The 24,834-nt window shown below is 41.9% G+C and overlaps 2 protein-coding genes across 9 annotated transcripts in view; one reads left to right on the top strand and one right to left on the bottom strand.

Annotated features, from left to right (window-relative positions):
• The window catches only part of ddx51 (DEAD (Asp-Glu-Ala-Asp) box polypeptide 51), a 40,315-nt gene extending 35,480 nt beyond the window's left edge, over positions 1-4,835 (top strand). For all 8 annotated transcript variants that reach the window (XM_061964972.2, XM_061964954.2, XM_061964989.2 and 5 more), the window contains 4 exons: positions 128-229; positions 1,694-1,757; positions 1,871-2,005; positions 4,721-4,835. In XM_061964972.2, the coding sequence (XP_061820956.2) occupies positions 128-229; positions 1,694-1,757; positions 1,871-2,005; positions 4,721-4,744 (325 nt within the window). In that variant the 3' untranslated portion in view covers positions 4,745-4,835. The remainder of the gene's footprint in view (positions 1-127; positions 230-1,693; positions 1,758-1,870; positions 2,006-4,720) is intronic.
• A 463-nt stretch (positions 4,836-5,298) lies between these two features.
• On the bottom strand, positions 5,299-24,299 carry chchd1 (coiled-coil-helix-coiled-coil-helix domain containing 1). The gene is made up of 3 exons (XM_061965001.2): positions 23,968-24,299; positions 21,875-21,993; positions 5,299-6,084 (listed from the first exon to the last, which is right to left on the bottom strand). Exons 1-3 carry the CDS (start codon positions 24,104-24,106, stop codon positions 5,974-5,976), a joined length of 369 nt encoding a protein of 122 aa, XP_061820985.1. The 5' UTR covers positions 24,107-24,299; the 3' UTR covers positions 5,299-5,973.
• Between the last annotated feature and the right edge of the window lie 535 nt (positions 24,300-24,834).

Below are 24,834 nucleotides of genomic sequence, written 5' to 3'. Positions count from 1 at the left end.
TGATGGGTTACCTCGTTTATCAATCAACAATATATCCATACGGCCACTGCATAAGGTGCATATTTGCATAGTTTGCATTTGGTGCAAGTTTGAATGATTTGGAACTCCCTAATGTGGTCATCCACAGGTTGATCAGCACAGATGTAGCTGCCAGAGGTATTGACATCACAGGGGTCAAATGTGTTGTCAACTATGATGCTCCGCAGTTCATCAGGTCGTACATTCACAGGTGAGTTTGTAAAAGTAACCCTCAATCTTGTTATGTTGCGACTAGGGCTGTCAACGTCAACGTTGATGATTTTTTTTTTAACGTGCATACACCGTGACTCCTTTTTGACTCTCGGCCCATTCTGTAACTTAAGGAAATGTAATGGCGTCCATAGACTGTGGAGACACATGTTCTATATCATGGGTGTCAAACTCTGGCCTGCGGGCCAAATTTGGCCCGCCGTGTAATTTCACTTGGCCCTTGAGGCGATATCAAATTAACACTAGGGCTGGCCCGCCGATTATATTCAGCGGTGGTGCCGCGGTAACACCGCATTCACCGCTAATATACTTGCCAACCCTCCCGGGAGACTTTCAATTTTCAGTGCCCCTCCCAAAAATCGTCACGTCCACTTTTTACCCAGTCCATCGAATGCTGGCCCAGTAACATAATATGTGCGGCTTCAGCACTGCAGATATTATTTTATCGTCTTTAAAAGCATGTTTGTCTTTTTTGTGTTAAACTGTTTAAAAGAGCATAATGTTTAAAACACATTTCATTAAGGCAAATTCATTGTCCAAATGCTCTTTCTGAGATACACTCATCAATGCCGAAAAATTATATTTATCTGCGATTAATTGCAATTCATTTTGATTTAATTATGAACAAACTGCAATTGATCGCGATTAAATATTTTAATCATTTGTAGAGATGTCCGATAATATCGGCCTGCCGGTATTATCGGCCGATAAATGCTTTAAAATGTAATATAGGAAATTATCGGTATCGTTTTCTTTTTTTTTATTAAATCAACATAAAAAACACAAGATACACTTACAATTAGTGCACCAACCCAAAAACCTCCCTCCCCCATTTACACTCACACAAAAGGGTTGTTTCTTTCTGCTATTAATAAATGATAAATGGGTTATACTTGTATAGCGCTTTTCTACCTTCAAGGTACTCAAAGCGCTTTGACAGTATTTCCACATTCACCCATTCACACACACTGATGGCGGGAGCTGCTATGCAAGGCGCTAACCAGCACCCATCAGGAGCAAGGGTGAAGTGTCTTGCCCAAGGACACAACGGACGTGACTAGGATGGTAGGTGGGGATTGAACCCCAGTAACCAGCAACCCTCCGATTGCTGGCACGGCCACTCCACTAACTTCGCCACGCTGTCCCCATCATATTCTGGTTCCTACATTATATATCAATACAGTCTGCAGGGATACTTTCTTTTTTATTCAAGAAAATGTTTTGAATTTATTTATCTTATTTTATTTTATAATTTTTTTTAAAAAGGACCTTATCTTCACCATACCTGGTTGTCCAAATTAGGCATAATATTGTGTTAATTCCACGACTGCATATATCGGTATCGGTTGATATCGGTATTGGTAATTAAGAGTTGTCGGAATCGGCACAAAAGCCATTATCGGACATCCCTAATCATTTGTAATAAATCTGCTTCTTGTTTCAGAATTGGAAGAACTGCAAGAGCTGGAAAATCTGGCCTGGCCTTCACCTTCCTGCTTGGAATACAGGTGTGACTTCCACACGTGACATATAAACAACCTCCCTACATACACTAATTGTTTTGTTGATTGTTAACTTGATTTGTCCGTTTTCTGACCGAGTGTCTTTTTCTTCCACTCAGGAAAATGACTTTCTTCACATGGTGGCAGAAGCAGGAAGCCCAGGCATCCAAAAGCAGACCATTAGACCTTCAAACCTGTGGAGTATGGAAGGCCAATATGAACAAGCATTACAGAAGCTCGCTTCTGTAATTAAGGTGATACAACGGAATCGCTTCAGTTAAACAAAATAATTGACAGTCTGTGCAAAAAGGAAAAAGCAAAAAATGATCTAGTTTTCTTTCATAATCATTTATGAAACACTCAGCTATGTCTCCCTTCTGTACATCTCCTTAGTTGTTTTGAGTGTTCACAATAAGTACAACAAAATGCATTGCAGTGTCACTCAGTATCCTTTGACAGGAAGCTGAAAGACAAACTTCACAACAGCGTTTAATCAAAAGATGTGACAAATTGAGTCTATTGAACGGCTCTTTTAAGTGAGACAGAACGACCAAAAAAAAAAGTACTTTTTACCATCATTTTGCCAAAGTCTTCATTAGCTTTGGACCAACAATCACGGAGAAATTGTGACTTTTGTGTGAAGTACTGAAGAACTGCCTCTAATGTATTTGAACGGGACTCACAGTATTCTTTAGGACCCGTCAAACCCTAACAATAGACTTTTCCAGCTTCTCCCCTCCAGTAAGAAAGACACCACCAAGTTAAGGAACAGTTTCTTCCTCAAAGCTATTTCCCCATTTTATCACTACCACTCTCCTCATCTTTCCCAGCGAAATAGACCGCTATCCAATCCCTACAAACTTCCCGGTAAGGTCTATTCAGGTGTACTGTAGAGGAGGCTACGCTGGATAGTCGGGCCTGGTATTCAGGAGGAGCAGTGTGGTTTTCGTCCGAGTCGTGGGACTGTGGACCAGCTCTATCCGCTTGGCAGGATCCTCCAGGGCGCATGGGAGTTTGCGGTCCTGTGGGGAGTTCTTAGAGAGCATGGGGTAGTGGACCGCCTGATGGTGGTGGTCGGTTCCGTGTATGATCAGTGTCAGAGCTTGGTCCGCATTGCCAGCAGTAAGTCGGACTTGTCTCCAGTGAGGGTTGGACTCCTCCAGGGCAGCCCTTTGTCACCGATTCTGTTCATAACTTTTATGGACATCATTTGTAGGTGCATTCAGGGTGTTGAGGGGGTTCGGTTTGGTGGCTGCAGGATTAGGTCTCTGCTTTTTGCAGATGATGTGATCCTGATGGCTTCATCTGGCCAGGATCTTCAGCTCTCGCTGGATTGGTTTTCAGCCCGGTGTGAAGCGACTGGGATGAGAATAAGCACCTCCAAGTCTGAGTCCATGGTTCTCGGCTGGTAAAGGGTGGAGTGCCTTCCGGTTTCAGTGGTCAGAGTGTCCGCCCTGAGATCGTGAGTTCAAACCAAAGACTATAAAAATGGGACCCATTACCTCCCTGCTTGGCACTCAGCATCAAGGGTTGGAATTGGGGGTTAAAATCCCCAAAAATGATTCCCGGGCGCGGCCGCCGCTCACTGCTCCCCTCACCTCCCAGGGGGGTGAGAGTGATGCGTCAAATGCAGAGGATAATCTCACCACACCTAGTGTGTGTGACAATCATTGGTACTTTTAATTTATTTTTTCTAACGGTTGGGGAGGAGATTTTGCCCCAAGTGGAGTTCAAGTACCTCGGAGTCTTGTTAACGAGTGAGGGAAGAGTGGATCGTGAGATCGACAGGCGGATCAAGGCGGTGTCTTCAGTAATGCGGACCCTGTATCGATCCTTTGTGGTGAAGAAAGAGTTGAGCCGGAAGGCAAAACTCTCAATTTATCGGTTGATCTACGTCTCTATCCTCACCTATGGTCATGAGCTTTGGATTATGACAGAAAGGACAAGATCACGGGTTCAAGCGGCCGAAATGAGTTTCCTCCGTTGGGTGGCAGGACTCTCCCTCAGAGATAGGGTGAGAAGATCAGAATAAAGCCGCTGCTCCTCCGCATCGAGAGGAGCCAGATGAGGTGGCTTGGGCCTCTGGTCAGGATGCCACCCCGAAGGGCGCATCCGACCGGCAGGAGGCCATGAGGAAGACCCAGGACATGTTGGGGGGACTATATTTCCCAGCTGGCCTGGAAATGTGTCAGAAACCCCCGGGAGGAGCTGGACTAAGTGGCTGGGGAGAGGGAAGTCGGGGTTTCTCTGCTTAAGCTGCTGCCCCCGCGAACCGACTTTGGATCAGCGAAAGAAAATAGATGGATGGCATTTCCTTCATCCATCTGCACATTATCTGTACAGTATATTGTCAATTGGCATATATTCTGTATACTTATATAACACGTGTGTGTGTGTGTGTGTGTATATATATACCGGTATATATATATATATATATATTAGGGCTGCAACAACTAATCGATTAAAATCGATTATAAAAATAGTTGGCGATTAATTTAGTCATCGGTTCGTTGGATCTATGCTATGCGCAGAGGCATTTTTTTTTTTTAAATAAACCTTTGTTTATAAACTGCAACATGTACAAACAGCTGAGAAACAATAATCAAAATAATTATGGTGCCAGTATGCTGTTTTATTTTTTCCAATAAAATACTGGAAAGGATAGAAATGTAGTTTTTCGTTTATCGGATTATTAATTGATTAATCGACATTAATCGTTAGTTGCGGCCCTAATATATGTATACATATATATATATACAAAGCACATCATTAATTCATAAAAAAACACCTGTTTGCTTGTTTATAAATGTGTTTGTATCCATTTTTTTATATCATGCATAATTTTTCCCATCTACTTACTTACTGCACATGGTAATTGATTGTATATATGTGTATCTCGCACTTGCTGCTCTTGAATGTCTTTACTTTATTTTTATACATGTGTAATTCTGCTTTGTCTGTTTTTGCAGGAGGAAAAATATTATCAAAGATGATGCCGATATTTTCATGAGGTGACAAGGATATCAGCAATAAATTGTCATCACTGCCATACAACTATGTTGAATAAAATTATTTTAATTTTTAGTGACGTGTGCTTGCAATTGATATGAGGTAGGAGAATTAATGAAGGGAGAACAACATGAAACCTTTATTTGCTAAATTGAAGATTGAATTTAAATAGTTACATGTTTTTAAAAATGTGTTTTTACCTTCAGAAATTGTAGAGTAGACATGATGCGTTTTTGATCATTTTAGAGAAAGCATGATAGCCTAGAATTTCCATTTTATGGAAATATGGCAAAAAACTACTCACTTATGACCTATCAAACCCTTACAGACTTGATATTAGATTTTTCCCCCATAAGAACACATAAGATGTTTGTTTAGTGCTTTCATCTGAGCTTCTGAAATGACTGAATTGAATTTTTAGTGGCAATGTGTCATCAGAATGTGGGGCAGTTGTGGGAGCTGTTTGGTCTTCCTGAAATAGTTCAGTCTCTCCAATTCTTACACATGTAAACAATAACATAAACAAAAGGAACCAATATGTGTTGAAGAGAAAAAATAGTTTTTATATATCTTAACACTGTACAGTACTCAATTCAAGTAAAGTAGCTTCTGGCCTTGGGAAAGATACATACATACGAATACAGTGGGGAAAACGTGAATAGTTTTTTGTTATTGAAATTAATTTTATGTTAGATTAATTTCAAGAGGGGGAGTTGTAAAAAATTACAGTAACATTTGAATGAGGGAAATGTGTATTTGATGTTTCTCCCCCCACAAACCAGCTATGTGTCTGAAGCACTCAAATAAGTCGTGCCCCTTTACTCAATTCATCCGTCACATAGTCGCTTCATTCAAACCTCCCCAACAATATAGACAAAACCCAAGAGCAGCAAAGGACCTGAGGGACAAGATTAAGGACCTGCTGCACAGGACTGGATTGGACTAAAATACCATCAAAAAGAAGATTGGTGATTCAGAGAATGAAAAAAGACTAGATAAGTCACTCGCCCTCGCTCTGGAACTCCATGCAAGATTTCACTTCATAAACTACCGATGATTCTGGGGGGGAAATTGAGGGACCAGCCCAGGATGACAAGAGTAGCTTGTAATTTATCTTGAGGATCCTGGGACCAGTCGGCAAGACAGTTGTATCAATTTTACAAAGTGTGTCTTATTTTTGATGTAACTCAAGAAACAAAACAAAATTGGGTTCCTAGATCTCATTAAGTATATTTGGATATCTCTTTAAAAGTGTGTTGACATGCTTGGGTTGCAGACGTCCTCCAGGAACATTCGTCTGTTCTGGTGCATTCTTCTTTGCAGCCTATGAGGGAGAAAACATTTGTTACAAGAAATTGAACAATATGAAAAGGTCATATCACGCTGATTGTTGAATGAGCTCAAAAAGTACTTAAACACGCACTAAAATCTTTTAATCAAGTTTTATTTAAAGAGGTCATATTATGCTTGGACATTTTTGCACTTTATTTCTTTATTGAAAGAAAATTCTATGAAGAGAAAAGTTGTTTGCAAATGTGGTTACAATGCTAAAAAATGAAAAGTTAAAGCTAAAAAAAGAAATACACTTTATTGAGTCAACATTATTTCTTTATATGGGGAAAGATGTGATGTTATGAGCTTGTCTAGGGAATATAACTACACTACCCAGCATGCAACGGGAGTGACGAGCATGCGCTAGCCCTGAAAAGTGTTGCATGGCGTCACCCAGCTAAGAATGAGGTTATGAGCACGCTGTGAAAGTAAACGTCAAGAACTCAGCCATCACGCCTCGTCTGCATTATTTATAATTAGACAGACAACACATATACAGTGTGATTTTGTTTTGTTTACAAGGAAAGAAAAACAAAAGTTAAAAAACGGAGATATGTTGTATACCGTATTTTCCGCACTATAAGGCGCACCGGATTATTAGCCGCACCTTCAATGAATTACATATTTCATAACTTTGTCCACCAATAAGCCGCCCCGGATTATAAGCCGCGCCTACGCTGCGCTAAAGGGAATGTCAAAAAAACAGTCAGATAGTTCAGTCAAACTTTAATAATATATTGAAAACCAGCGTTCTAACAACTCTGTCCCAAAATGTACGCAAATGTGCAATCACAAACATAGTAAAATTCAAAATGGTGTAGAGCAATAGCAACATAATGTTGCTCGAACGTTAATGTCACAACACACAAAATAAACATAGCGCTCACCTTCTGAAGTTATTCTTCATTCGTAAATCCTTCGAATTCTTCGTCTTCGGTGTCCGAATTGAAAAGTTGCGCAAGCGTGGTATCCAAAATGGCCGGTTCCGTCTCGTCGAAGTCATCGGAGTCAGTGTCGCTGTTGTTCTGTGAATCCTGCCTTCCGGAAAGCTCGGACCACAGTTGTGACCGAAATATCTGCCCAGGCATTTACGATCCACTGGCAAATGTTGGCGTATGTCGTCCGACGCTGTCTGCCCGTCTTAGTGAAGGTGTGTTCGCCTTCGGAGCTGTGTGAAAAAAGCCACCCGGCCTCTTCGCGTAAACTTCCCTTAACCACTCGCTCATCTTTTCTTCATCCATCCATCCCTTCGAGTTAGCTTTTATGATGACGCCGGCTGGAAAGGTCTCTTTTGGCAAGGTCTTCCTTTTGAATATCACCATGGGTGGAAGTTAGCATGGCAAGCTAGAACCACAGTGAAGGATGACTTCTCATTCCCTGTGGTGCGAATATTCACCGTACGTGCTCCCGTTCCACAGTGCGGTTCACAGGAATATCAGTTGCTGTGAAATACGGTAGTAATCCGTGTGCGGATGGAGAGATTGCGTCTTTTTATGAACCGGATCCTTTTCGCTTAGTAGGAGCCATTTTGTGGTCTTTACAGATGTAAACAGGAAATGAAACGTACGGTGATATCCGCGCGTTTTTTCTTCTTCTTCCGGGGGCGGGCGGTAGCTTACAGTAGAAGAAGAAGCGCTTCCTGTTCTATGGGGGCGGGTGCTTACCTTGGCGGTTGCTTGCGTAGAAGAAGAAGCGCTTCCTGTTCTACCGGGAAAAAAGATGGCGGCTGTTTACCGAAGTTGCGAGATCGAAACTTTATGAAAATGAATCGTAATAAAGCGCACCGGGTTATAAGGCGCACTGTTAGCTTTTGAGAAAATTTGTGGTTTTTAGGTGCGCCTTATAGTGCGGAAAATACGGTATATATGTATGTGCTGCGGTTGCTTTAAGAACGTTGCGACAGCTGCCGTAAAGGATGTGCGTTGCTAGCCTGGTTGCTATGTTTCCGGTTGGTCGTAAAAGTGTTCGTCATGTGTTTGTACCCTGCTCAAATCTCTCAGTAAAGTTATTCATTGGATTATACCTTTTGTTTTGAACTTTATTACACCTTGGAGCGCTTTTTCCGGTCCATTGTTTTTCCTGCTTTCCCTATCTGCGCCTAATGACTGAGCTACGTGACGTCATTTCTTGTGATGTCTCAAAGGGCATTTCTGGTCGGGACGGGATTCGTTCCCAGGGATTCGAATAAAGAACCAACTCTTTTTCTTTACTATAGTGGTCTCGATAACGGGTACCGTTTCTCAAAAAGTGATTAGAGTCCGAGGACTCGGTTCTTTTCTTATCGAACAACCGGGAAAACCGGTTTAGAGTATCATCCCTAATGGAGTCTACTGACATATATAAGTTAGAACTATAAGCTACTTTGTATTAGGAATGACAACAACGAAGGATGCACGTGCATGCACGAGACAGTCTGCCCCACAAAAATGAGGAACTTACTGGCTATTATGTCGAACTACAATGGTGAACTCGTGCAAAGCTCTCCGGGTAAACCTCTAGCATTTATGGAGATATCCACTGCCGTAACTAGCGACAAATACGTCCCTAGTCCAATTCCAAAAATATATTTTGGAGGAAGTATGAGAAAGGCAAGATTGTTTTATAAATATCTCAGCCATGCCTCTATGGTTTCATTTCTAATTTCCAGGACTTATGGAGATCCTAAATATACAACAATAAGTACCAACAGGTAAGAAAAGTTTTGCCTAATAGGACCCCTTTAAGGAATGTTGTGTGGTTACATCAACATATCTGAAAAAGAGTAGGAAGAAGCAAAGCTTATATTTAATATTACCACTTCTCAATGATAGTTCATTCAAAACATAACTTTGACATGTTTAAGTTAAGTTTACTTCCTGTGTCGAAAGAACAAAAGGTATTGGACAAATTATATGTAAAAACTTATTAGTGATTGTCAACGAATGTTTTTAGTAGTGTAGAAATTGGCATAACCTTGTTACAGTTTTTAGCACTTATGGGAGTGATGGAGGATTTCTGTGTGTTGATACTTGCAAACATTACCCAGAAGTCTTAGCAGTATAGACAAAAGTACCAGTGGCATTAGGAGCGTGTACAAGTATTCTGTAGAGTAGTAACAAAGAGTGTTGCTGAAAGAAACCTAACATTCAGCAGGTTTTGCACTCGGGTTTATGCGCGTTGTGGAGAATTACCGAATAAATACAAGACACAAACACACTCTCACTTTTGATGCATCACCTCTCTTCGCTAAATATAATGTCAAAGTCGCTAAATTCTTCTGTTGCGTTTCATTGTCTGTTGTGAAGTGGATTGATAATACATCCTCCTCACTTCCATAATCAGTTTATTGAGGAACTGCTTTATTTAGGAACTACGGGAAACCTGGAAGCGTGACTTTATTTGTGGCCACAAATAAGTGAATAAATGGGAAACACTGATGTGTGTGTGGAACTATAACATATTTGTAAGCAGAGAGGAGGAGCCTGGCTTGGGCGCAAAACACAAGTGACATCAATTTAATGATTTTTTTTTTTTTTTTTACACCTTCATAGTTGATCAGATTACGTTGTAAAATCAATTAATTATGCAGCCCTCGTGTGTCTGCTCCAAGCCAAATAGGAGCCGCAAATTCTCGGTGAAACCACCCCATCCATCCACGGAGGAGAAAAAGCTCCATTACGATTTCGACCGAGTCTCTCTCCCCTCGAGGGCCTTTTTGGTCATTCATTCAAATTTTGCGTGAAAATAAGATGATTCGGTGCAACCCAAAACATACTGCACAATATGAACTTGCCTCCAGTGTTTCTGTGGGTGAATCCCACTTATAAACATGCCTATTCTGGGGAATATTTGACCAGGAGACATTCTTTTTAGATCCAGAACTATGAAATAAATGCCAATGATGTCAGCATTAGAGGGGCCCATTAAAAATCTTAATAGCTCAAAAATGTTCCGACATAGTGGTATTTTAATATTTGCAGTGACAAGGTGGCCAGCACTTGCACCTTTAGCAAGATTCACATTAACCAAGAAATTGTACTTTTAAGCCCTACTGTACACATGTACAGTATTTACAGTGGCTACAGAAAGTATTCACATCTCTTTCAAAGTTTCTCTGCTTCATTGCAGCCATTTGCTGAAATTCATCCATCCATTTTCTACCGCTTGTCCCTTTTGGGGTGGCGGGGGGTGCTGGGGCCCAGGGGCGCCGAAAAGGGGGGGGTAAAGGAGACGGATGCTAGGGGCCCATGATGGAGGGGGGCCCAAAGAGGCCCCTAATGATGATGAAATTATAATACAGAAAAAATAATGACACTAAGTTATTAACACTTTCAAAGTTTCTCTGCTTCATTGCAGCCATTTGCTGAAATTCGTCCATCCATTTTCTACCGCTTGTCCCTTTTGGGGTGGCGGGGGGGGTGCTGGGGCCCAGGGGCGCCGAAAAGGGGGGGGTAAAGGAGACGGATGCTAGGGGCCCATGATGGAGGGGGGCCCAAAGAGGCCCCTAATGATGATGAAATTATAATACAGAAAAAATAATGACACTAAGTTATTAACACGTTTTATTTTCCATGTCCTGGTAACAATACCTTTATTTGTTTTGGAAGCATCAACCCCTGCAGGGCCCTCCCTTCCCCCCCTCTATTTACGTAAAATGGTTCAGTCCGACTGGATCAGCTGCAGGTAGAGCACCTGCGATTTGTCACAGACAGCGCCACAGCGGGCAAAGCGGAGGAGACAGCAGTATGCCTCAAAAATCAGGCAGCCAAAAAGAAAGGAAAAGAAAATAAGAGAGGAGAAGGAGTTGAAGCGTCGACAATATGTCACCCAATATTTCCAAAAAAAAGGTGGGTTTGTTAGTTGTGGTGGAAAGTTATGCATATTAACTTTGTCCCTGTCTGTGGTAATAAGCTAGCTCACTTTTCTCACCATGTTAGCTTAAGAAAACTCTGGATTTTTACATTTTACTGCTATATTTGTGTTTTTGCTGAGATTTTTTTCTCTCCACTGATTAAAATTGCTATTTTTTTCATGGAATTTAGAAGAATCAGTGGTGCAGCAAATAAATGACTCAAAATGAATTCCATTGTATTCAGAGTGCTCAGTTCTTCCCCTACTGTACATGTCAACTGTGATGCTGTTCTTCTTTCAAAATATGGTAATGATAGTCAAAAATACCATTAAAATGCATAATTGTATGTAAAATAGCATCAAAAAATGTTGCCGCTGTGTTGGGGGCCCTGTAAAGATTCTTTTCATGGGGCCCAAAATCCCTAGCGGCGCCCCTGCTGGGGCCTATCTCCATTTGCTAAAATTAAAAAAGTTAATTTTATTCCCCCCATCTTGACAGAAAAAAACAAAAATGTAGAAAGTTTTGCAAATGTATTAAAAATAAAAAAAAAACTCAAAAATCCCATGTACTTAAGTATTCAGACCCTTTGCTCAATACTTTGTTGATGCAACTTTGGCAGCAATTACAGCCTCAAGTCTTTTTGAATACCATGCCACATGCTTGGCACACCTATCTTTGGGTAGTTTCTCCCATTCCTCTTTGCAGCACCTCTCGAGCGCCATCAGCGTTGGTTTTCGCCCAGCATGTCTCTGTACGTTGCTGCATTCATCTTAGTCTACCGTATTTCCCTGAATTGCCGCCGGGTATATGGTATGCACATGCCTAGAATTACCGCCGGGTCAAACTCGTTTCGCAAAATAATTAGCATATGCCTAGAATTACTGCCGGGTCAAACTCGTCACGTCACGAGTGACACTTCACCTTTCAAGGCATCATTTTCAAAATGGAGGAGGCTAATTTCAATCATTTAAAATCGCATAAAGGGAAGAAGATAAAGAGCTATTCAGTAGGATTTAAAGGGGAACATTATCACAATTTCAGAAGGGTTAAAACCATTAAAAATCAGTTCCCAGTGGCTTATTTTATTTTTCGAAGTTTTTTTTCAAAATTTTACCCATCACGCAATATCCCTAAAAATAGCTTCAAAGTGCCTGATTTTAACCATCGTTATATACACCCGTCCATTTTCCTGTGACGTCACATAGTGATGCCAATACAAACAAACATGGCGGATGGACAGCAAGGTATAGCGACATTAGCTCGGATTTCAGCGGCTTAAGCGAAATTGAAGAAGAAACTGAAGCTATTGAGCCATATCGGTTTGAACCGTATGCAAGCGAAACCGACGAAAACGACACGACAGCCAGCGACACGGGAGAAAGCGAGGACGAATTCGGCGATCGCCTTCTAACCAACGATTGGTATGTGTTTGTTTTTAAGTGTTGTAATGTTTTTAAGCTAAATTATTGGTAAACGCAGTTTATGTATAATAACTTACGTAAAACCGCGAGTAATGAATAAAGTTTTCATCAATTAATATATTCTGTAGACATACCCTCATCCGCTCTCTTCTCCTGAAAGCTGATCTGTCCAGTTTTGGAGTTGATGTCAGCAGGCCAGGGAACCTAGGGTCGATATTCTTCTCTTGATCATCTTCGGTGGCATAAGGGACGGTAGAAGCGGTGTGAGCCAAGACATCCAGGGGGTTTAGCTCGCTCGTCTGCGGGAACAAACTGCCGCCATTGCTTGCCGTGCTACCGAGGTCCTTTGTCCCTGAATAGCTCACACACTCCGGCAGATTCAATGGGGGTCTGGCGGCAGATTTCTTTGACTTTATCGTTGGAAATGCATCTGCTTTGAGTGTCGCAGGATATCCACACATGCTTGCCATCTCTGTCGTAGCATAGCTTTCGTTCTGTAAAGTGTGCGGAACAAACGACTGACCATTTTCGTCGGCTTTCCCCACAACCTCGTATTTTGAACAACATTCGTCTAATTTCTTGCCACTTTCGCATCTTTGGGCCACTGGTGCAACTTGAATCCGTCCCTGTTCGTGTTGTTACACCCTCCGACAACACACAGACGAGGCATGATGTCTCCAAGGTACGGAAAACAGTCGAAAAAACGGAAAATAACAGAGCTGATTTGATTCGGTGTTTGTAATGTGTTTGAGAAAACTGCGGATTGCTCCCCGATGTGACGTCACTCGCTCCGAGAGCGAATAATAGAAAGAAGTTTAATTCGCCAAAATACACCCATTTAGAGTTCGGAAATCGGTTAAAAAAATATATGTTCTTTTTTCTGCAACATCAAGGTATATATTGACGCTTACATAGGTCTGGTGATAATGTTCCCCTTTAAGGTCCAAGCTATTGAATATGCTAAAAAGAACACTAAGGAGGGAACTGCTCGAAAGTTTGGAGTAGATGCTCGCAGAATAAGAGATTGGTGTAGTATGGAAGGGAAGCTGATGGCGGAATACGAATCGGGAAGTGAGAGGAAAAGGTTGAAAGGCGCAGGCCGACAAGTGGTAAGCGAGACAATGGAGCATATTCTGCTAGAATGGATTGTGAAGCAGCGCCGCGAGAGACTAAGAGTAATTCAAACACTCACATTTCACTGTATGATATATACAATTTAATGAACCAAAATATTTAAATATAATTGATTTGTTGTTTGATACCATGGTGACAAATTTTCATTAGTTTTCATCTGCAGGACTCATCCAGGCACCCGATGTTTCGTGGAACAAGCCTTTCAAGACAAAGTACAGAGCTATGTATGAGGAATGGATGAGTGACGGACCAAAAGAATACACTAAGGGGGGTAACATGAAACCACCAACAAAAGTCCTGATGGTTAAGTGGGTGAAAGCTGCTTGGCAAGGCCTTGGTGAAGAAATGATCCAGAAATCTTTCCGGGTTTGCGGGATAACAAGCCCAGATGGATCACAGGATGGTGAAATAGGAGTGCTGAAAGCAGGGGGCATTGCACATGACGCTTGCGAAGAGTTGTCAGAGAAGAGCAAGGCACTGGTAGAGAATCAGGGTGATATACACGGCCTCCTCAATCAGCCCCTGAGACAAGATGACACAGATGACGACCAAGACATAGCCGTAAAAAGTGATGAGGAAGCGGACACAGACAAAGTTATTTCAAACGACGGTGGACAAGGTGACGGAGAAATGGACGACGCTGAAGATGAAGAGGTCTTAAAGGGGAACATTATCACCAGACCTATGTAAACGTCAATATATATCTTGATGTTGCAGAAAAAAGACCATATATTTTTTAACCGATTTCCGAACTCTAAATGGGTGAATTTTGGCGAATTAAACGCCTTTCTAATATTCGCTCTCGGAGCGATGACGTCACAACGTGACGTCACATCGGGAAGCAATCCGCCATTTTCTCAAACACCGAGTCAAATCAGTTCTGTTATTTTCCGTTTTTTTGACTGTTTCCGTACCTTGGAGACATCATGCCTCGTCAGTGTGTTGTCGGAGGGTGTAACAACACGAACAGGGACGGATTCAAGTTGCACCAGTGACCCAAAGATGCGAAAGTGGCAAGAAATTGGACGTTTGTTCCACACACTTTACCGACGAAAGCTATGCTACGACAGAGATGGCAAGAATGTGTGGATATCCTGCGACACTCAAAGCAGATGCATTTCCAACGATAAAGTCAAAGAAATCTGCCGCCAGACCCCCATTGAATCTGCCGGAGTGTGTGAGCAATTCAGGGACAAAAGACCTCGGTAGCACTGTAAGCAGTGGCGGCAGTTTGTTCCCGCAGACGAGCGAGCTAAACCCCCTGGATGTCTTGGCTCACACCGTCCCTTATGCCACCGAAGATGATCAAGAGAAGAATATCGACCCTAGCTTCCCTGGCCTGCTGACATCAACTCCAAAACTGGACAGATCAGCTTTCAGGAAAAGAGAGCGAATGAGGGTATGTCTACAGAATATATTAATTGATGAAAATTGGGCTGTCTGCACTCTCAAAGTGCATGTTGTTGCCAAATGTATTTCATATGCTGTAAAACTAGTTCATAGTTGTTAGTTTCCTTTAATGCCAAACAAACGCATACCAATCGTTGGTTAGAAGGCGATCGCCGAATTCGTCCTCGCTTTCTCCCGTGTCGCTGGCTGTCGTGTCGTTTTCGTCGGTTTCGCTTGCATACGGTTCAAACCGATATGGCTCAATAGCTTCAGTTTCTTCTTCAATTTCGTTTTCGCTACCTGCCTCCACACTACATCCGTTTCAATACATGCGTAATCTGTTGAATCGCTTAAACCGCTGAAATCCGAGTCTGAATCCGAGCTAATGTCGCTATAGCTTGCTGTTCTATGCGCCATGTTTGTTTGTGTTGGCATCACTATGTGACGTCACAGGAAAATGGACGGGTGTATATAACGATGGTTAAAATCAGGCACTTTGAAGCTTTTTTTAGGGATATTGCGTGATGGGTAAAATTTTGAAAAAAACTTTGAAAAATAAAATAAGCCACTGGGAACTGATTTTTAATGGTTTTAACCCTTCTGAAATTGTGATAATGTTCCCCTTTAACAACTGATGGATCTCCACAGGATGTAGTACAAGTACCGTAGTAGATGTCCATCAAGGTGCAGTGGGGGAAGCATCTGTCAGTAATACCGACAGGAACATTTTCAGTTTGTTCAAGTTCAAATGATATTTTCTCTCTGGCCTCACGGATGTTGTTTACATTGATTGATAATGTTTGTTGTTACAATCGTAGTTAAGAATTAAAGTAGCATGTTTTATTTTCAATTTGTTTTTCATGCGTTTTTACATACAGAAAAATGCGTACGTAATTGTTGAATGACCCCTTGTAAAAATAAAGAGTGTCACGTTATAATTGCCTTTAGAGAGTGTGCCACACGCTCACTATGACAGTAATCCCTGTTAACTTCTTTCAGACAGTGATAAACGTCTGAATCATTAATCATAAATCGAATATTTTCATGTCTGGAGGATAAAAAAAAACAGTTTATTACCTTCTAAACACATTTGTCAGTCTCATCTCGTGGCCAATACTACTGTAGTATTGTTATTTACATGCTTGAAATGCTTAATTTATGGGAAAAAAATTGTAAAATACGCTTTCAATAAACAATATCAATATTGTGTAATTATATAATTGCAATTCTTATTATTTATATTGTGTTAGTTTGTAGTGGTGGAGAGCTGACTTTTTGTTGTTGGAGTTGCGTCTTTCAAAGCGCTTTATTTTGAAAAAATGTTTTATTAATATAGCTGCGTGTGTCAAATATGAGTCATTTTGATGCAGTTGTACGAGTAACATTTCAGAAACAAATCATGAGCTAAGAAACCTGCTAACAGGCGGTAATAATGTTATTTTAATTGCCTTTTCAGACCCAAACAAAAAGAACTCCCGGGATGATTCATTGTGCTTTAAATTTTATTGCGGGATTAAGCAATGTCATGATGGTATCCTTACATCACACTCAAATTTATAAGCGCATGCCTAAATTTACCTCGCCTTTGGTAAGCGCCGTAGTGAGAAGAGGTTTTAAATTAATTAGCGCATGCCTAAATTTACCGCATGTCTTTGGTAAGCGTCGGAGTGAGAAGAGGTTTAAAATTAATTACCGCCCGGGCGCTAATTCAAGGAAATACGGTAGTCAGGGAAGTGACCAGGAACCCGATGGTCACTCTGTCAGAGCTACAGCATTCCTCTGTGGAGAGAGGAGAACCTTCCAGAAGGACAACCATCTCTGCAGCAATCCACCAGTCTGGCCTTTATGGTATAGTGACCAGACGGGAGCCATTTCTTAGTAAAAAGTTTGCCAAAATGCACCTGAAAGACTCTCAGACCATGAGAAACTAAATCCTCTGGTCTGATGGGACAAAGATTGAACTCTTTGGCATGTAGAAACCAGGCACCGCTCATCACCAGGCCAATACCATCCCTACAGTGAAGCATGGCGGTGGCAGCATCATGCTGCGGGGATGGTTTTCAGCGGCGGAAACTGGGAGACTACCGTATTTTCCGCACTATAAGCCGCCCCGGGTTATTAGCCGCACCTTCAATGAATGGCATATTTCAAAACTTTGTCCACCTATAAGCCGCCCCGGACTATAAGCCGCGCCTACGCTGCGCTAAAGGGAATGTCAAAAAAACAGTCAGATAGGTCAGTCAAACTTTAATAATATATTAAAAACCAGCGTTCTAACAACTCTGTCCCAAAATGTACGCAAATGTGCAATCACAAACATAGTAAAATTCAAAATAGTGCAGAGCAATAGCAACATAATGTTGCTCGAACGTTAATGTCACAACACACAAAATAAACATAGCGCTCACTTTCTGAAGTTATTCTTCATTCGTAAATCCTTCGAATTCTTCGTCTTCGGTGTCCGAATTGAAAAGTTGGGCAAATGTGGGATCCAAAATGGCCGGTTCCGTCTCGTCGAAGTCATCGGAGTCAGTGTCACTGTTGTCCAGCAGTTCTGTGAATCCTGCCTTCCGGAAAGCTCGGACCACAGTTGTGACCGAAATATCAGCCCAGGCATTTACGATCCACTGGCAGATGTTGGCGTCGTCTGGCGCTGTCTCCCTGTCTTAGTGAAGGTGTGTTCGCCTTCTGTCATCCACTGTTCCCACGCAGTTAGCAGTCTAGCTTCGAATGCCCTGTTGACACCAATATGTAGCGGCTGGAGGTCTTTTGTCAATCCACCCGGAATGACGGCGAGTATTGAATTAAGCGCGTAAGCGTGTCTCTTAATGTGATGTTATGAGCTAGCAAATATAACAACTACACTACCCAGCATGCAACGATAGTGACGAGCATGCGCGGTAGCCCTGAGAAGCGTTGTATGCTGGCAGTTAGAATGTGGTTATGAGCACGCTGTGAGTAAACGTTGAGAACTCAGTTAACACGCCTCGTCTGCATTCTTTATAATTAGATAGACAACACACTTAATAGGAGCCATTTTGGGGTCTTTACATAAACACACAAATGGAAATGAAACGTCACATATCCCAGCATGCACCGCGCGCTTCTTCTTCTTTCGGGGGCGGGTGGTTGCTTACAGTAGAAGAAGAAGCGCTTCCTGTTCTATGGGGGCGGGTGCTTACCTTGGCGGTTGCTTGCGTAGAAGAAGAAGCGCTTCCTGTTCTACCGGGAAAAAAGATGGCGGCTGTTTACCGAAGTTGCGAGACCGAAACTTTATGAAAATGAATCTTAATATTTATCCATATATAAAGCGCACCGGGTTAAAAGCCGCACTGTCAGCTTTTGAGTAAATTTGTGGTTTTTAGGTGCGGCTAATGGTGCGGAAAATACGGTAGTCACGATGGAGGGAAATATGAATGCATGTTTTTGTCTTCTTGGTCCATGATTACTGGAATGCCCTCCCGGTAACAGTTAGAGATGCTACCTCAGGAGAAGCATTTAAGTCTCATCTTAAAACTCATTTGTATACTCTAGCCTTTAAATAGACCCCCTTTTTAGACCAGTTGATCTGTCCTCTCTCTCGTGGAGGGGGGGGGGCACAGGTTCGGTGCTGGCTGTCCAGAGTCGGGACCCGGGGTGGACCGCTCTCCTGTGCATCGGTTGGGGACATCTCTGCGCTGCTGACCCGTCTCTGCTTGGGATGGTCTCCTGCTGGCCCCACTATGGACTGGACTCTCACAATATTACGTTAGATTCACTATGGACTGGACTCTCACAATATTATGTTAGATCCACTGTGGACTGGACTTTCACAATATTATGCTAGATCCACTCGACGTCCATTGCACCAGTCGCCCTAGAAGGGTGGGGAGTCACCCACATCTGCGGTCCTCTCCAAGGTTTCTCATTGTCATCCCACTGGGTTGAGTTTTTCCTTGCCCTGATGTGGGATCTGAACCGAGGATGTCGTTGTGGCTTGTGCAGCCCTTTGAGACACTTGTGATTTAGGGCTATATAAATAAACATTGATTGATACTTTAAAACTGATATGGTAATGTTAAGAGAGAAAAAAAGACATTTAAAAGAATCACTTTTGAATGTGATTCTTATATAGGTGTATACAGAGACATCTTAGATGAAAACCAACGCTTCTCATCCAACCTGATGGAACTTGAGAGATGCTGCAAAGAGGAATGGGCGAAACTACCGAAAAAATAGGTGTGCCAAGCGTGTGGCATGGTATTCAAAAAGACTTGAGGCTGTAATGGCTGCCAAAGGAGCATCAACAAATATTGAGCAAATTGTCTGAATACTTATGTACCGTATTTTCCGCACTATAAGGCGCACCGGATTATTAGCCGCACCTTCTATGAATTACATATTTCATAATTTTGTCCACCAATAAGCCGCCCCGGACTAAAAGCCGCGCCTACGCTGCGCTAAAGTGAATGTCAAAAAAACGCTGCGCTAAAGTGAATGTCAAAAAAACAGTCAGATAGTTCAGTCAAACTTTAATAATATATTGAAAACCAGCGTTCTAACAACTCTGTCCCAAAATGTACGCAAATGTGCAATCACAAACATAGTAAAATTCAAAATGGTGTAGAGCAATAGTAACATAATGTTGCTCGAACGTTAATGTCACAACACACAAAATAAACATAGCGCTCACCTTCTGAAGTTATTCTTCATTCGTAAATCCTTCGAATTCTTCGTCTTCGGTGTCCGAATTGAAAAGTTGCGCAAGCGTGGGATCCAAAATGGCCGGTTCCGTCTCGTAGAAGTCATCGGGAGTCAGTGTCGCTGTTGTTCTGTGAATCCTGCCTTCCGGAAAGCTCGGACCACAGTTGTGACCGAAATATCTGCCCAAGCATTTACGATCCACTGGCAAATGTTGGCGTATGTCGTCCGAGGCTGTCTGCCCGTCTTAGTGAAGGTGTGTTCGCCTTCGGAGCTGTGTGAAAAAAGCCACCCGGCCTCTTCGCGTAAACTTCCCTTAACCACTCGCTCATCTTTTCTTCATCCATCCATCCCTTCGAGTTAGCTTTTATGATGACGCCGGCTGGAAAGGTCTCTTTTGGCAAGGTCTTCCTTTTGAATATCACCATGAGTGGAAGTTAGCATGGCAAGCTAGAACCACAGTGAAGGATGACTTCTCATTCCCTGTGGAGCGAATATTCACCGTACGTGCTCCCGTTCCACAGTGCGGTTCAGTTGCTGTGAAATACGGTAGTAATCCGTGTGCGGATGGAGAGATTGCGTCTTTTTATGAACCGGATCGTTTAGTAGGAGCCATTTTGTGGTCTTTACAGATGTAAACAGGAAATGAAACGTACGGTGATATCCGCGCGTTTTTTCTTCTTCTTCCGGGGGCGGGTGAAGCGCTTCCTGTTCTATGGGGGCGGGTGAAGCGCTTCCTGTTCTATGGGGGCGGGTGCTTTCCTTGGCGGTTGCTTGCGTAGAAGAAGAAGCGCTTCCTGTTCTACCGGGAAAAAAGATGGCGGCTGTTTACCAAAGTTGCGAGACCGAAACTTTATGAAAATGAATCGTAATAAAGCGCACCGGGTTATTAGGCGCACTGTCAGCTTTTGAGAAAAATTGTGGTTTTTAGGTGCGCCTTATAGTGCGGAAAATACGGTACATGTGATTTCTGATTTTTTTATTCTTTAAATAAAATTGCAAAAATGTCTACATTTCTGTTATTTTCTGTCAAGATGGGATGCTGAGTGTACATTAATGAGAAATAAAAGGACCTTTTTTAATTTTAGCAAAAAATTAAAAGGTTCTGAATAGATGTCCGATAACATCGGACTGCCGATATTATCGGCCGATAAATGCTTTAAAATGTAATATCGGAAATTATCGGTATCGGTTTCAAAAAGTAAAATGTATGACTTTTTTAAACGCCGCTGTGTACACGGTCGGGACGTAGGGAGAAGTCAGAGCGCCAATAAACCTTAAAGGCACTGCCTTTGCGTGCCGGCCTAGTCACATAATATCTACGGCTTTTCACACACACAAGTGAATGCGATTCATACTTGGTCAACAGCCATACAGGTCACACTGAGGGTGGCCGTATAAACAACTTTAACACTGTTACAAATATGTGCCACACTGGAACCCACACCAAACAAGAATGACAAACACATTTCGGGAGAACATCCGCACCGAAACACAACAGAACAAATACCCAGAACCCCTTGCAGCAGTAACTCTTCCGGGACGCTACAATATACACCCCTTGCTACCCTCTACCGCCCCCCACCTCAACCCCGCCCCACTTAACCTCCTCATGCCCTCTCAGGGAGAGCATGTCCCAAATTCCAAGCTGCTGTTTTCAGGCATGTTAAAAAAAAAAAAGCACTTTGTGACTTCAATAATAAATATGGCAGTGCCATGCTGGCATTTTTTTCCATAACCTGAGTTGATTTATTTTAGAAAAACTTGTTACATTGTTTAATGCATCCAGCGGGGCATCACAACAAAATTAGGCATAATAATGTGTTAATTCCATGACTGTATATATCGGTATCGGTTGATATCGGAATCGATGATTAAGACTTGGACAATATCGGAATATCGGATATTGGCAAAAAAGCCATTATCGGACATCTCTAGTTCTGAATATTTGGTATTCAGAACTATAAGTTTAGTCAGCTAATTGAGAGTGTGTTTTAATGTTTGATCAAACAACTTTGTTGACTTCCAACACAGTGATGGACAGAAATCGTCTTAAGGAGCTTGAGGAATTTCAGGAACTTCGAAAAGCGGCAGAAAATTGATGGATGTAACTTCCTAAAAAAAATATTAAAGATTTGCCTGCTGGCAGTTTGTTACATTTAGAAAATCACTACAGCTGTTTACACAACAGCTGGGCAGTTTTTTTGTTTTGCGATTTGTTCCTATACCGTGTCAAAAATGAATGGAACGGTGTACCTTAGAAGCGAGGTGCGGTACTGACCGTCACAAACCTGATGCGGCCAGCCATGTTGTGCATGAAAACATACCTGATTCCTCTTCACACATGTGTAGAAGTCAGACATCTCATTGGAGCACAGCTGGTCCACAAAGGTGTTCTTCTTCCAACACGCCATCATGACAGATAACTCTGTGATACAGGTGGCCTCTGGAGGAAAATACACGTCTCACGCTCAGTGTAGCCTTCAGCATATTGGTTGACTCTTATTTTTTTTACTCCAATAAATACAAACCCCGTTTCCATAGGAGTTGGGAAATTGTGTTAGATGTAAATATAAACGGAATACAATTATTTGCAAATCCTTTTCAACCCATATTCAATTGACTACAAAGACAAGATATTTGATGTTCAAACTCATAAACTTTATTTTTTGTTTGCAAATAATAATTAACTTAGAATTTCATGGCTGCAACACGTGCCAAAGTAGTTGGGAAAGGGCATGTTCACCACTGTGTTACATGGCCTTTCCTTTCAACAACACTCAGTAAATGTTTGGGAACTGAGGAGACACATTTTTTAAGCTTCTCAGGTGGAATTCTTTCCCATTCTTGCTTGATGTACAGCTTAAGTTGTTCAACAACTTAAGTTGTCTCCGTTGTGGTATTTTAGGCTTCATAATGCGCCACACATTTTCAATGGGAGACAGGTCTGGACTACAGGCAGGCCAGTCTAGTACCCGCACTCTTTTACTATGAAGCCACGTTGATGTAACACGTGGGTTGGCATTATCTTGCTGAAATAAACAGGGGCGTCCATGGTAACGTTACTTGGATGGCAACATATGTTGCTCCAAAACCTGTATGTACCTTTCAGCATTAATGGTGCCTTCACAGATGTGTAAGTTACCCATGTCTTTGGCACGAATACACCCCCATACCATAACAGATGCTGGCCTTTCAAATGTGGGCCTATAACAATCCTGATGGTTCTTTTCCTCTTTGACGTCCACAGTTTCCAAAAACAATTTGAAATGTGGACTCGTCAGACCACAGAACACTTCCACTTTCTATCAGTCCATCTTAGATGAGCTCAGGCCCAGCGAAGCCGACGGCGTTTCTGGGTGTTGTTAATAAACGGTTTTCGCCTTGCATAGAAGAGTTTTAACTTGCACTTACAGATGTAGAGACCAACTGTAGTTACTGACAGTGGTTTTCTGAAGTGTTCCTGAGCCCATGTGGTGATATCCTTTACACACTGATGTTGCTTGTTGATGCAGTGCAGCCTGAGAGATCGAAGGTCACAGGCTTAGCTGCTTATGTGCAGTGATTTCTCCAGATTCTCTAAACCCTTTGATGATATTATGGACCGTAGATGGTGAAATCCCTAAATTCCTTGCAATAGCTGGTTGAGAAAGGTTTTTCTTAAACTGTTCAACAATTTGCTCACGCATTTGTTGACAAAGTGGTGACCCTCGCCCCATCCTTGTTTGTGAATGACTGAGCATTTCATGGAATCTACTTTTATACCCAGTCATGGCACCCACCTGTTCCCAATTTGCCTGTTCACCTGTGGCATGTTCCAAATAAGTGTTTGATGAGCATTCCTCAACTTTATCAGTATTTATTGCCACCTTTCCCAACTTCTTTGTCACGTGTTGCTGGCATCAAATTCTAAAGTTAATGATTATTTGCAAAAAAAAAAAGTTTATCAGTTTGAACATCAAATATGTTGTCTTTGTAGCATATTCAACTGAATATGGGTTGAAAATTTGCAAATCATTGTATTCCGTTTATATTTACATACAACACAATTTCCCAACTCATATGGAAACGGGGTTTGTACATACTTGCGAAACAACTAGCTAGTCACAACATGTTGACTTAGTCAAGCAATATAACCCAGTATTCTGTATGCGACGTCATTTATGTATCGTAAGTTGGGTGTTGGGACATATATAACGCAACACATCTGCTTATGAAAAAAGATGCCCTAATTACATAGTATGCATTAAATATAATCGTTCATTTTCATGTCTTCAGTATTCTGCTAATTGCAACACATTGAGTTTTTGAAGCGATGCTATGAGGGTAACACGTGTGTGTACATTAGAAGATGTCTGCCATGTTTCGGAAGCACAAAAGACTTTAGTGACGCCTCAGCGAGCTTATTGTGTTAGTTTACCTCCTTTCTTGGGTTTGCGGATGGCCACAGCGTCGCCGAGGATGAGAGGTTTGTTGGGTTTGAGGACAGGCTTTCCATTCTCCTTGCTGAGCAACCTTTGGACATAAAGATGGAAAGAAGTTCGACCCTGTGCCGCCATTACATTCCCAATTGCCACCACTTCTGAACGGACGTGAGACTTCTCCTTATTTTTACTTAAACTGTCGAGATATCAAATTGTAAATACGTTTCTGTACTTTGGTCAATTTTATCCTGAACTGTCCTTGGTTGCTTTTCTTCTTCTGTTGTTAGACTTCTTCTTCTTCCTTTGGTTTTCTGGCGGGTTGCAGTCGTAACTTAGAAGGTGCATACCGCCACCTACTGTACCGGAGTATGCAGCATGGGCTAAATATGTCCATCCATCCATCCATCCATTTCTACCGCTTATTCCCTTTTGGGTCGCGGGGGGCGCTGGAGCCTATCTCAGCTACAATCGAGCGGAAGGCGGTGGTACACCCTGGACAAGTCGCCAACTCATCGCAGATGTATTATTAGCAGTGTTGGGTTAGTTACTGAAAACCAGTAACTAGTTACTTTATTTCAAAAGTAACTCAGTTACTAACTCTGTTACTTACACCAAAAAGTAATGCGTTACTGTGAAAAGTAACTATTTAGTTACTTCTTTTTTTACTTTTTTATTTTTTTTTAAAGCTCCCATTAATGCCCTTTTAGCCTTCATTTCAGTACTGTTATTGCACTGGAGAATAATACAATCTGTTGATCAACTTGACATGCATTTGCATCACTGAACTCTGCTAAGCAATGTGGTCTACATACAACACACAAAGACAAAGATATGTTTCAAAGGGCCAATTTATTTCAGGCCAG

This window comes from Nerophis lumbriciformis, linkage group LG02 (assembly GCF_033978685.3).
Source record: "Nerophis lumbriciformis linkage group LG02, RoL_Nlum_v2.1, whole genome shotgun sequence".
NCBI lineage: Eukaryota > Metazoa > Chordata > Actinopteri > Syngnathiformes > Syngnathidae > Nerophis > Nerophis lumbriciformis.
Note: the sequence above shows the minus strand (reverse complement) of the source record. Positions and strands in the feature narration are given on the sequence as shown.